At 37.5% G+C, this 14,579-nt stretch overlaps 1 protein-coding gene across 1 annotated transcript in view; it reads right to left on the bottom strand.

Annotated features, from left to right (window-relative positions):
* Positions 1 to 14,579, bottom strand: part of LOC131151790 (uncharacterized) — a 63,401-nt gene that overhangs the window by 6,282 nt on the left and 42,540 nt on the right. Inside the window, exons 8-9 of the mRNA XM_058103206.1 lie at positions 13,380 to 13,511; positions 13,183 to 13,296 (exon numbers count right to left, since the gene is read on the bottom strand). Of these exons, the coding sequence (XP_057959189.1) occupies positions 13,183 to 13,296; positions 13,380 to 13,511 (246 nt within the window). The remainder of the gene's footprint in view (positions 1 to 13,182; positions 13,297 to 13,379; positions 13,512 to 14,579) is intronic.

Genomic DNA, 14,579 nt, shown 5'->3' with positions numbered 1-14,579 from the left:
TAATGCCTCTAACTAGACGAGGTAAAGAAGCAAACTCCAGATATCTCATAGTGAAGCATTCCTCTCCCTGACGTGCCAAGAAGTCCACAGCCTTATTTCCTTCTCTGAATTGGTGAGCAATAGCGAAATTAATTATGGAAAGAGCCTCAAGAAGTTCTTCCCAAAAATCCCACAAATACCATACCATGTATCTACGAGAACGAACCCAATCGCCCACTACATTAGAGTCACATTCAATCTCCACATTCATATAACCCATCTCTTTGCACATCCGCACTCCCTCCGTTAGGGCCATAAGATCGGCTTTATTATTGGAGCCATAGCCAAAGGAGGAAGAATAAGCACCCAAGAAAGCCCCACTACAATCTCGAATCACACCACCCCCTCCACATGTCCCTGGGTTCCCACAACAACTACCATCTACTTTCAACTTTACGGACCCAACCTGAGGGTTCCCCCACCTAACAGCACAAGGGGTCTGTGCCTTTGGATTCATAATTAGAATCTCAAGAGCACTTAGAACTTTGCTGTCCTGAGTGGAAAGGGATCTTTTTTTTTTTTTTGGTAAAAGAGGGAGGCATCTCCTCAACTTTATTAGAAAACCCCTCACTTATGGCAGAGGAAAACCGTGGTTACAATTTTGAGACTTTGAGACAATAAAAGCAAAATTCCAAGACCCTAAAACTAACTTAACCAACATAAACCAAACCAAAAAACCAAACACCAGCAACCAAAAAAAAAACTAAGAAACTAAACCACTAAAAGTGTAATAACACAAAACATCATGATCACAAAGAAGGAAAACCCAACAAGTCCAATCGAATCATTCCCCTGACTTGCTGAGGGAGATCTTCTTGGCAACTATATGATCGAGAAATACTAGATTCATCCTGTTTGGCAAAGAAATCTGCACTTTTATTCGCCTCCCTATAAACATGTTCCACTTTGAACTGTATGCCTCTTAATGCTAGCATAAGTTCTTCCCACAATTCCCATAAGTACCAAACCGAGCACTTCCCAAAATTTATCCACTGAACCAACAAAGCAGAGTCACATGCAATCTCTACTTGTTCAAATCCGAGATCTTTGCAAAGATTAATCCCTAAAATAATTGCCTTCAATTCAGCCATGTTATTTGTTCCATAACCCAATAATCAGGAAAAAGCTGCATCAAATAAACCTTTTTCATCTCTTATCACGCCTCCACCACCACAATTCCCTAGATTACCTCTACAGCTCCCATCCACATTCAACTTAACCCAACCTATCCCAGGTTTACACCATCTGACTACACGAGGAAGACGAACCCCCACATTTTTTACGTGAATATCCACTTGATCTCATATTCTCCGAAATCCTCCTAAGCCATACCTTGATTGCCAACCAAACTCCTTCAGCTGATTCCTTAGCACCTTCCATTCAGATTCTCCAACTCGGCAAGATACCAATGATTACACCCCTTTGAGTCGATTTCTTAACATAAGTAAGCTATTGTTGTACACAACAAATCCAAGAAACTGCAGTCGTACAAGGAACCCCCAAGGCTGTAGCGGCAAAATCCCAAACCTTCACAACAATCTCACTCGAACAAAGCACATGATTTAAGGTTTCTATTTGCCCCAGCTCGCAACAGTTACACCGAGAAGCAAAAGCAATTCCCAAGGATTGAACTTTCTTATCCAACGGAAAGCTGTCAAAATGAGCTTTCCAAGCACATATGTCGACCTTCTTTGGCAAGAGATTGTGCCACAACCAATCCATATCCCTTACATGTGACCCTTTGACTCTAATTAAATCCCATGCACTTGACGACGTGAAGCTTCCTTTATCATTGAGTTTCCAAATTAGCATATCCTCACCTAGTCTCCCACAAGCAATATTCTGTATGACTTCTTCGACTTTGTCATTATCAACCAACTCCACTAAGTGCTGCTATCCCAGGCACCATCCACCCAACACATATTTAATATTAACAAAGGGTTTTGAATATTATTAAATTGCAAACAAAGCGGACCACTAGCCAACCAATTATCAAACCAAAACAAACCCTTGTCATTCTTTACCTTCAGCTGCACATTCTCCGTCACCTGAGGTAAAACCCGCATGACCGATTTCCAAAACCGAGAACTCGAGTTTGTAGAAACCACCATGGAGATATGTCCTTGTTTCACATATTTAGCACGGAAGAATTTTGTCCAAAGATTGTCTAAAGTCATGAGCCTCTATGCATATTTCATATGTAGATATTTTTTAACTTCACCAAAATCATGAACACCTGATCCACCCTCACTAGTGGGCTTGCACAATTTAGACCACGAGCACCACTTCATTTTTGACTTTCCATTTATCTCACCCCAAAATAAAGTTGAGAGGATAGAATTCATCTTCTTGTGGACTGCCTTCGGAATGTCTAAAACTGCCAACAAATGAGTCGTCATACAAGTGAGAACATGCTTTAAAAGAATTAGACGACCACCTTGCGAGAGCAGCTTTAGCTTCCACCCCGCCACCTTACTTTTTATTTTTTGAACCAATGGTCCAAGGATCTAATCGTAAAACGCACAAAAACAAGCAGGACACCTAAGTAAGTGACCGGGAAAACACCCTCCACAAATCTCGTTAATCTTATCAGACTCCGCCTCCACCACATTAGAATTTTCTTTAAAAAGAAGATAGCTTATTTTTCTTTGCTAATCATTTGGCCAGACCACTGCTCATAGATACCCAAAACTTTAATAAGACGCCGCATGGATCGTTTCTCCCCATTAAGAAAAATCAAAATGTCATCTGCATAGAGTAAATGCGAAATCGAAGGAGCCCCCAAAGGGTGAGAAAAACAGCCTATACGCCCCTCCTCAAAGTTTTTCTGCAACAATCGAGATAAAACCTCCTCCATGACAATAAATAGATAAGGCGATAACGGGTCTCCCTGCCTTAAACCTCTAGTAGGCTTGAAAATTCCTTTGTAAGAGCCATTCATCATAATGGAAAACCAAGGATCCCAAATACATTCAGCCACCAACTTAGAAAAATTTGAAGAGAAACCAAATCCCTCTAACACCAAAAGCAAAAAATCCCAGTCGACCTGGTCATATGCCTTTGCCATATCAATTTTCACCATAATATTACCACTTCCATTATTTTTGTTCAAGAAGTGCACCATCTCCTAAGCAAGAGTAATATTTTCAAATATACTTTGGCCTCGAATGAACGCCCCTTGCGCTGGTGATATTATTTGGGTAAGTAAACCAATCATGCGCTGAACAACAATCTTAGAAAAAATCTTGTAAGCAACAGAACAAATGCTAATGGGGCAGAACTTATCAAAACTTTTTGGATCGTGCACCTTCAGAATAAGCACTATATACGAAGAAGAATAAAACCTTGGTAGATTAGTGTCATTAAAGAAATCCTTGGCAACCTCTAATAAGTCTTCTTTAACCACATCCCAACACGAAATATAAAAAGCTGAGCCAAAACCATCAGGTACTGGGCTACTGTTTTTAGGAATGGAAAAAAGTGCAGTTTTAACCTCTTTCTCTGAAGGATCTTGACAAAGAAGCTCATTTTCCTCTTCAGTAATAACCTTCTCTAGAATGGTTGATAAGTTGGCCACTTCATGAGTTCTTGTTTCTGTTAAAAAATCCTGAAAGTAAGAAGTTGCCGCTAGATGAATGCTCTCTGGTGAGTTTAACGCACTCCCATCCGCAAGATTCATGTTAGAAATCACAAAATTCTTCCTTCTTTGCTTTACCACCACATGAAAAAATTTTGAATTTTGATCCCCTTCTTTAAGCCAAGATTTTTTTGCTTGTTGCGCCAATCTAGTCTCCTCCCTTTGTTCCAATATTTCCAGTTCTAGCTTGGTGAGAAGAAATTCCATTTCAATGCTCGGGTCAGAGTCACATAACATTTGATTTTCTAGGACCTCCAAACGTTCCTCAAGCTTCTTAATATTCTGATCTACACGCCCAAAAAACTGCATATTCCATGCTTTAAAGCTATCTATGTTTTTTTCAATTCAGCCACAAGCTTCAAAAGACCCTAGGCATATACCGGCTCAACCCACGCCTTCGTCACACAGTTAATAAAAGAATCATGTGAACACCACATATTTTGAAAATGAAAAGGTGACGGGCCATACCTCATCTCCAAATGAGCATTAGGGAAAGTATTAGAGAAACCCGTATTCATAACCACTCTATCAAGCCTTGCCCAGCTATGAGAGTGACCTTCATGTCCATTACACCATGAGAACCTCCTCCCACTAAAAGACATTTCCATGAGTCCACAGTTATCCAAGCAAGAATTGAACTCATCCACGACTCCAATTGGTCGTGGATGACCTCTAATCCTCTCCCCATCCTCTCTAATCACGTTAAAATCCCCCACCACAATCCAAGGGTGATCCTCAGGTTATAAATCCTCCAAAGCTTGCCACAACTCCTTGCGTTCATTTTGAGTACACTTCGCATAAACGAAAGAAATAAAAATTTCTTGTTATATAAAAGTAGCCAGCTAGAAATCATTTGATTATTCATACAAACCGTCTCAAAATTTAAGTATTCTCTCCAAAATACCCACAACTTACCTCCCACATCGCCATTACTGCAGCAATTCAGAAGTAGTAGCTGGTTAGCTAGCTGGGACATCCGAGTATTCTCCAAGAACAGCTCAGCAATAGCTACAATAGCAACTCGGTGATGTCTAACTAAATCTTTCAACCTCCTCCTCGATCTTCCCAAACCTCTTACATTCCACACTAGCATTGTGTAAATCACAGATTAAATTTTAAGGGGCCGGGAGAATGACGCACACCTAGCCCTAGCTAGTCCTTCAATGTTGCCAAAGAAACCTATAAATCCGAATCAGAATCATAATGTTTGTTCTTACTCAACGGTTGTATAGGTCTATTAGTATCATGGTCTGATGCATAAGTCGGCGAAGATGTCCCATCTAACTTTGGGGGTTGAACACACTCTAATTCTAAAACTTCAGATACTACCTCCACGTTCCCCCCTACACCACCTTGCCCCACCAGGTTCTCATCCACTCCCATCATCTCCTCCTCCACACGTGCACAAATTAAGGCTTGGTCCTCCTCTAAATCCACGTAATTCTCCTCATTCACCAAAGTAGCTGCCTCCACTTGTGTCTCATTGGTCCTTTTATCTTGTGCATCAGGAATAAAATTCTTGTGCCTTGATACTACTCCCTCAGTATTGTCATCCTCCTGCTATGTAACATTCTCTACGTTACCGGTACTGTCCCTCTTCACTTCACCTTCCTCCCGCACTTCAATTATCACCTGCGACTTTTCCACAACCCCTAACTGTACTCGTTCCTTCACATGAGACTCCACAGCGTTCGGCTCTGCATTAATGGGCGTCGGGAGGCTTGTTGTCCTTCTGCTTCCTATTTCTCCTGCAGCATGTTTATTGATTTAGGAAGTGAAAGGAACATGATAGTGCTTTCTCAACCGACAAGACTCAATCGAGACTAGACACAGAACCCAAACTATGAACAAGACATTTTAACTTTTCCAATGAAGGATGACCAAAGGCGACAATGAATTTGGAAGTGTGTCAGTAGTAGTGCAGGCAGTAAAAGGAGATAGCGGCTCAAAGTGATAAAAGTCCACTAGCTTCATGCCCTTTGCAAATCATCTTCCTCATCTTCAAATCCGGAATAACCACAAAATCAAGAAAGAATGTCACTGAACAATTTAGGGATTTAGTAATTTTTCTAATAGACATAAGATTGAAAGGAAATTTGGGAATATAAAAAACCGAAGGAAGAGAAATAGAAGAAGTGGGATTTGCAGTCCCAATTCCATTGACTGCAGTGGTGGATCCATCGGCAAGAGTAACACAAGGTAAATTTACAGGATATTGAAGAGTGGAGGAGAAGCTAGGTATACCTGTGATATGATCAGTGGCAGCCAAGTCTATGACTAAAGGGCTAGGATGGGAAGTACTAAATGATAAGCATACTGTGGGATTACTTGTATGGGCAACAGATGCAATGGGAAGAGAAGCTTGTTGCGACGCTTGATACTATTGGAACTTGAAATACTCTTCCTCTAACATGGATACAGTTTGTTGCCCTCTACTCGACCATAAAGGTGAGGAGTGGGTGGTGGCTGCATTGGCCTCCCCCAAAGGTGTGAAGTTAGTGGTGGTTGCATTGGCAACATGTGAAGGTCTATTGTGAAGATCCCAACACCGCTAAAAAGTATAATTATTCTATACACAATGAGGGCATTCGCAAGGAGTACCTCTACCGCATCCATCTCTACCACTACGACCACTCAAACCACCTCAATAACTTTTGCAATTGTTTGGTAAAGAACTAGAATCACCCTAAGTAGAAAAGGTTGTCCTCTCAAAAGATGCAAGAGTAGGAGAATCCGTGCTAAAGGAAGCATGAAGGACACGAGAATAAACATCAGCAAATGATGGCAGCTCAACACTACTAAGTATCTAGGACCGAACTACCTCAAAATCGGGTCTAAAGCATGCTAGAACACAAAGAATTGTCTTCTACTCCCTCTACTTCTGCATCTCATGAATATCAACAGTTATAGGTTGCACAATATTAAGCTCCTCATGAATATACTTCATCTCTCCAAAATAATTTGCGATACTCCTATCTCCTTATTGTAACTGAAAGTACTCCTAGGATAAATCACACATACTTGTAATGTTACTAGAGTATAGAAGTTTAACATAATCTCAAATCTCCTTGCACATATCTAGATGCATACCATGGTATTAAATAACGGCCGTTATGCCATTACGTAACGGAAAATTAGGCCTCAGATTCCGCTACAGGCCGCTAATGCTGTGAGCAGGAAATTCACAGCCATAACGGCCTGTAACGGGTGTTACACTTACGTTACGGCCTGTAACAACCGTTAAACCACGTTACGGCAGCCAACAGGACCGACACCTTATCTCCTCGAATCTGCTTCATTTTTTGTTTTTCTCTTCGCGTGTTGCTGCTTCTTCCCCCTTCATCTCCTTCATCTAGCTTAGCTATATTGATCTGAAGCATCGAAACCCCAAAAATCAGCTTCAATTTGTTGTTTGAAGCTATGCTCCGAAGGTCGACTGAATCGGCTCTTCAATCTATGGAGATTTTCACAATTTTCCGGAAAAATTGCCGTTATTTGACAAAGTTTAGGGTAGATTCTACAAAGAAATTTTGAAATCAAAAAGAAATTTGAGGATTTGGAGGCTTGATGCTCAAACTCACTCCATTTGGTAGGTCTGGCCACTGTCGGCACTTGGGTATGCCATCTTCCAGACTCCACTCTTCCTTCTCTATTTTTTTTTAATTATTTCTTTTAATTTGAAGTAGCAAAGGCAACTCCAGCCCTAATACAGTGCTACACAGCCTACACTGTAGCCTACTAAATTACTAATAAATTAGTAATTTAGTTTATTTTATACTTTTAAGTTTACACTTATTATTTAATTACTTTTATTTTATTTTATGTAAATTTGTAAATAATTATATAAGTAAAATTTATTAATTAATTTAAAAAATATGTATAAAGTACAGAACCTATAGAGTACAGATTTACAATTAATATATAAGTAAAAAATTATTAATTAATATAAAAATTTCTGCAAATTATAAATCTACATATTTTTTTTTTTAATACCTTGACAATTAATAATTAAATTTAGAACTACAATTTATAATATATTCTAATTTCTACACAATTAGTCAAGTGACTCAGGTACACTACCTTCTAAATAATTAAATTGTAAGATCTACAATTCTATATTTATTTTGTTAAAATGTAAATTATAATATAAATAATTGTATTATATATGTATAAATCAACTAAAATTTTTAATAGTTAGCAACTTAAAGTCTTAAATTTAATCCATCATTTATGTTATATTGTTATGTAATTAGCTAATTATGTACCATTTTATGCATTTTTACTTATGTCTAGAAGTCATCTAATCAAGCATCAAGATGCCGCATGATAAAAAAGGTAGTGAAGAGCTACCTAGTGAAGACATTGGTTGGCATTTTGCTACTCTAGTGGAAGGTAGCAGACACGTTGTCTTATGTAAATTATGCGGAAAGAAAATTAAAGGAGGAATTACACGATTAAAACAACACTTGGCACATAAAAAAGGTCAGGTGTCTTCTTGTCCAAATGTAATCATGCAAGATAGAGAAGAAATGATGAAACATCTACAAAAATATGCAGAGAATTAGAAAGATAAACAAAAAGGCAAGAGGAACTAGGAGCTCAAAATAGAGGAGATGAAAATTTGTGCGATGAAGAAGATTCAGATGAGGAAAGAATGAGATTTGCTCGACAAGAAAGCATACGAGCACAAAAAGAATGGGAAGAGAGGTAAAGATTTAGGGCAAGAACTGGTGGAAGTGGTAATTATTATGAATAGGGGGGTGGCTCTGGTAGTGGCAGTGTCGGTGGTTTTGGTAGAGCTTGGTCACAAAGTGTTCAAGAAGCTAAAGGTAGGGAACCACAGTGGATTAACCTTGATGCCCCTGAAGCTAGATTAAGGGCAATGGACACTACTCTAGAAATAAGTAGGAGTACAAGCAACCAAAAATAAATACCAAAATTCTGAAGGGTTTAAGGAGTAAATTAGGAAAATCAATAGGAAAATTCCTAATTTATAATCGAATTTAGGCAAATGTAGCTGACTCTCCATTTATGCAGCCAATGTTTGATGTTGCTACAGAGGTTGGAAAGGGAGTGAAGGGAACATCACCCTATGAGGTCTCTGAAATATATTTGGAACAAGAGTATTAGAACATATATTTTCTTTTTCTGACATTTGAAAGGAGAAAGGTGTAACCATTATGTGTGATGGTTGGTCAGGGCCCACAAGAAAACACATAATAAAATTTTTAGTTTATTGCAATGAGGCACTATTTTCCACAAGTTAGTTGATGCCTCTGATGTGCCTAGCCGAATAGTTGAATATTATTTCAGGTAATTTTTTTAATTTTGATTGACTCGAGCCATTTGATGACTTGTCTATTTTTAATAATGTAGTGGTAATTGTTAAATCTATAATTTCATTTTAAATTAATGGACGAGATGGTTGAAGAAATTGGAAAGAAAAACATTGTCCAAGTAGTGACTAATAATGAAGCTGCAATGAAGGTGGGAGGAAAATTCTTAATGCAAAAGAGAACCAATCTCTACTGGACAATATGTGCAGCTCATTACATAGACCTTATTCTTAAAGACATTGGTAAGAAAAGTAATGTGAAGAAGGTCTTAGAAGATAAAAAAAATAATAACCTTTTTTATTTACAACCACACATGAACAGTGAATTTCATGAAAAAATTCACAAATAATAGATAATTGCTTCATCCTGCCATCACTCAATTTGCCACCAACTTTATTGCCTTGGAAACCATTGTTAGGCATAAACAAGCATTGAGGGAAATGTTCACATCTGATACTTGGAAAAACTCATGGGTTTGGGATGATGCGAAAAAGATTATCTTAGGGAAAAAGTTTTGGCAAAATGCATCTGATATATTTAAAGTACCCTAAATGAAAGTTCTTAAATTGGTTGATGGTGATGAAAAAACAACCATGGGTTTCATATACGAGACAATTGATAGGGCAAAGTTGGTCATTCAGAAATATTGTCAGTTCTACAAAGATTATTGGGAAATTATTGATAGTCAATAGAGTTTTCAATTGCACCAAGACTTACACGCAACTGGTAAGTGTAAATAAAATACAATTTCTTATTATTTCAACTTTAAAATTATGCATAGTTGCATTAAAAATTTAAAACATTATAATTGATTAATATGTTTGCAAAATTTAATTTTTGGATATTTTTTGAATCCCCAATTTCTTTTGGTGCCCCACCCTCTCTTGAAGTTGCTAGAGAAGTCATGAATGGGATTAAAAAAGTGATAACCAAGCTGGTACTTGATATAGACACTCTAATTCGAGTTATTAATCAAGTAATTATTGGTTCTATTGAATAATGAATTATTTTAGTATTCTATAATACTTTCTATAATATATATCTAATTAATTAATAATTTAATTATACTTCACAATCCTCCTTTTCTAGTTGTTGCTATATCGAGATAGGCAGGAGACATCTGGAATCTCGTTGGTGCAAAGGGCAGTAAAACAAACAAATCTTGGTAAATGTAGCTAAATAATTGATGAATGGATATAGTCATTTTTTATGTTCAAATCTGACTTTTCAAAAATACAATACATTGACATATGTTTTTCTTCAATTATTTATGTAGTCAAATGGTGGATTCATTATGGCATGCGTGCTCCTGAGTTACAAAAAATAGCAATTAGAATTTTTAGCCAGACTACATCAGGTTTGAACTGTGAGCGTAATTGGAGCACCTTTAGCCTCATCCATACAAAAACAAGAAATAGACTAAATTACATGAGATTACAAAACTTGTTTTCGTGCATTACAACATGAGGTTAAAGTTAAAACATACAATGAGAAGAAGCCAACATGACTTCAAAGATAGTTCAACCCTATCAATTTGGACTATAATTTCAAAGCAGATTATGCTTTGAGTCCATGGTTAGAGGAGGGAGAGACACCATTACACGACGGTTAGGATACTCAAATTGGTTATATGAAGAGGTTGGTGGTACTGCAGAAGGAGATGATCAACCACCAATAAACATGCATGATTCAAGTTCAAGTCTTGAACGTACACAAAGTGATGATAATCTTGGTTTGAGCCCACCAAGTGATGATAATGGTGGTAGTGGTGCTTGGACTGGGGGCTAAGCGTGGTGGTGGTGGTGATGGCGGTGCAGAATATTATTATGGGTATGACACAGGGACATCAATTGTAGGGGATACATATCCTCCTAATCATTATGTATATACCCGAAAATTATGACTTGGGTATTCCTCTAGAGTACCAATCTTTACAACCCTCGAAAAGGAGTGCTACTAGTGATGGCCCTAGTGGGATTCATGGTGCACAAACTAAAAGAAGTCACCAACACTGAGACTGTGATTCTGATGAAGATTCATATGGTGTGGTTCATAGTTTCGGAGACTTTAGTTTAGATGATTCATCATCACAATCATATGGACCTCATCAAGCATATCCACCATCTCAACACTATGATCCATATTATGCGTCTCATCCTTATCCTGGTGGGTCAGGATCTAGTGAATCTTCTTCTACACACTACCCAGAGCTAGCCCCAGCCCCAACTTATGGATATTATTCAGGATATGGTCAAGGAGGAGATTATGCACCTCCTATATCAATTGGATTTTTACTACCAGTAGATTTTTAGGAGCAACAACGAAATAACGTGAGCATGGGTATATTCAAATATATATTTCCACAAGGGTGGTGAGATAATTCCCAATCCCAATCTCAAAATAAAGATGCAAATTATGAAGACCCTCCACGTCATTCTTTTTGGTGGTGACATGTGCTATACTGTAATATTGTATTCATGTATTTGACTATTGATACCAATCATTTTTCAAAGTCATGTATGTGTATATTGAGTATTGACTCATTTTTGGTAATTTTATGTCTCAATTAATTGATTCTTCATTTTAATTACATTTCTACATTTTTTACCCATTAAAGTAGTGCAAACTATTGAAAAACTGTTCTTTCTTCTTCTTCTTCTTCTTTTTTTTTTTGTAAATAGTGCACTAAAATTAATATTAAAATCATAATGTCTATTAAAAAAGCATTTCTGGGTTGAATTAAAGTAGTCAAAATTCATTAAAAATCATGTGTTAATGGATTTCATTCTTATTCTTCAATTTTGGCATAGTTGTGCATGTGTGAAACAATTTCACAGCCAATATGCCTGCTTCCCATTACGTAACACCCACGTCTCCTATGTCCCGCAACACCCACGACCGTTACGCGACGTTACCCGCGACCGCGATTTCGAACCTTGATGCATGCACATCCATGCAATCTGTGGCTCCATCAAATTCCATAAGAGGGAAACAATCAAGGCATCTTCTTGAATCCACATGTCTTTTCTTTTCTCATCAGAAGGATCAAATTGGAGCAAGTGGTTAGATTTTCCTAATCTTGCTAAATAAACCCGAATAGCTTTAGACCATTGAACATGATTCTTTCCATCCAACTTTTGAGTCGTTATTTGTGACAACAATATAGGAAACAAATTTTTGGGATTCATAGATTCTATCCAACACTCACAAATCAGCAACAACAGCAATGTCAAACAAGAAGAGCAATCAAAACTAACCAAGACAATCACAAACTATGTAAAACACCGACACAACCAAAAATGAGGTGAACGACTCATCGACGGATATAGCACAGCCACAGCCTCACAACTGAACATGCGAACGCTGCCCATGCTCCAAAAAACTCACAAAGAAGCCTTCACAAACCTAGAACATAGGTTAACGGAATACGACAAGTGAATGGTTGAAAAAGGTTGAAGTTTTTAGCAAAAAAACAGGCCTAACAGCTTGATAATAGTCTAGAGAAGGAATCAAAACATGACAGAAAAAAAATAGAAGTGGCTGAAAATTCACTCAAACGCCGGCACATAGGGTCAGCTCGGATGGCATTTGGCCAGTGCATGAGGGCTCCCTCCAGCAATGGGGTTTTGTGAGGTTAGGCTTCAGGGGTTTTGTTTATGGGTGTATGGTTGGTTTTGTGAAATAATGTGGGGTGGAGGTGGATCTGGGAAGGACAGCCGCAAGAATGGTGCTTTCCGGCAACAGCTTAGAGGAATAGGGTTTAGGTTGGATCACAGTTTGATACCATTTTAAGATTTGATTAAAATGAATGACCTAACTTGAAGATAGGTCTCTCCCTCTATTTATAATACAAATTAAATACATTCCACTAACAATAATACCCTTACTAACTCTCACTAATTAACATACACACTTAAAAATAATTATACTAAACGACTAACCTCTAACACGTTCCAATACAGATCCAGAGCTAACTGGGAAAAAAATGATAAAAATAAAGATAGCACAACAATTAAAACAAGAACTGAGATGGTGGTGATGCTGTTAGTGAGGATACTGTAGATGATGATTGTGATAGTGATAGTAGTGGCAGCAGTGGCAGCTGTAATAGTAGAAAAATGAAGAAAACAGTGAGAATTATTTATGAGAGAGACGAGTTTATGGAAATACTTCATCAAATTTCATAAAATTCTGGGTATCTAGCTCCCCATTGACTTCTGGTTTGAATGCTGCCTCCATTTCATAGAGCTTCTCCCATTCAACATCCTTGAACCAAGGATGAGCCTGATACAATATAACAGTAATAAAGATAAAGGGAAACATGGAGCTGGGAAAAAAAATACATTTTGGCAGATTCAAGAGCACACCTTAATTTGAGCTGCCCCTCCAGTTCCCAGCCTATGTTCAACATCACATAGCAACCTACAAATGAGATCCTTGGCCTCAGGTGTCAGCCTTGCATCTTCTGGAAATTTTAGGTGATTTCTCCAATGAACAATCTGAGTCATAATGAAAGTATCAGCTAACCTGTGCTTCTATGCACTGAAAAAAAACATTATGAGGACCATAATATATAGAGCACAAAAAGCTCATTCTAAAAACTGACAGCAGAAGAAAAGATAAAGGGCAAGAAGATAAGATCATGACAAGAAAGAGTGCAGCAAAAAGGGAGATGACAAGATGAAACTGCAATAATGCAGATTAAAGATATAAAGAGATTAAAAGCCCATGGCCCTTTGGTCACCCAGGCAGCACTGCAGCATTAAGCCCCATGGATAATATGCACTACATTATAATTACTAAAATCAATGAGCAATTATGCATCACTATGAAATTACGGAGCATAATTACAATGGTGACATATAACAAGAAAACAGGCTCTAATTAATGTTCTAGGAACAAGTTCAAATAGAACGATTGGTTTTTTCCATTTTATTTTTTCATCTAAAATCTATAATCAGGAAAGAATGATTCTTGAAAAATACAAATGACTGATAAACAAATTACAGACTTTAAATCATGCTATTTCACGCTTCATGGGATCAAGATGCCAAGCTTTGATAGTATTTCAAATTTTGGGAGAAATAGTTGACATCCTAAATTTCTCTTTTTAGGTGAATGGTCAAATAAAAATTTTCAACAAATTAGGCACAGTAACAAAAGCTAGGTGAGGTTGTTTATGTGAATCCTTTTCCATCACTCCACATGATACGGAGCAATATCATCATAAAATTGAAATATCATCAAATTAGGTAAAGATAGATTTTTTTTTCTTTTTACAGCAAAAGAAATAGAAGAAAATTAAGAGAGAGAATCACAAGCTGGGAGAGGACAAGGGATCACCACAGCAGGTATAAAAAGAACAAAAGAAAAAACAGGAAAGGAAACAAAATCATAGCAAAACCTAACAATCCCTAAATGAGAGAACCCCTCTTTACGCCCTTCCCATCAAAATTGACGGATTTATTTAATCTTGCTAATTTACACTGTCCTTTCTTTACTTTTGTTTTAGCACCATCCAAGTGAAGTTTATTCCCTCCATGATCAACCAGCCACAATCATATCTC

Source organism: Malania oleifera, chromosome 3, assembly GCF_029873635.1.
Source record: "Malania oleifera isolate guangnan ecotype guangnan chromosome 3, ASM2987363v1, whole genome shotgun sequence".
Classification (NCBI taxonomy): Eukaryota; Viridiplantae; Streptophyta; class Magnoliopsida; order Santalales; family Ximeniaceae; genus Malania; species Malania oleifera.
This window is presented reverse-complemented; position numbering and strand designations above follow the sequence as displayed.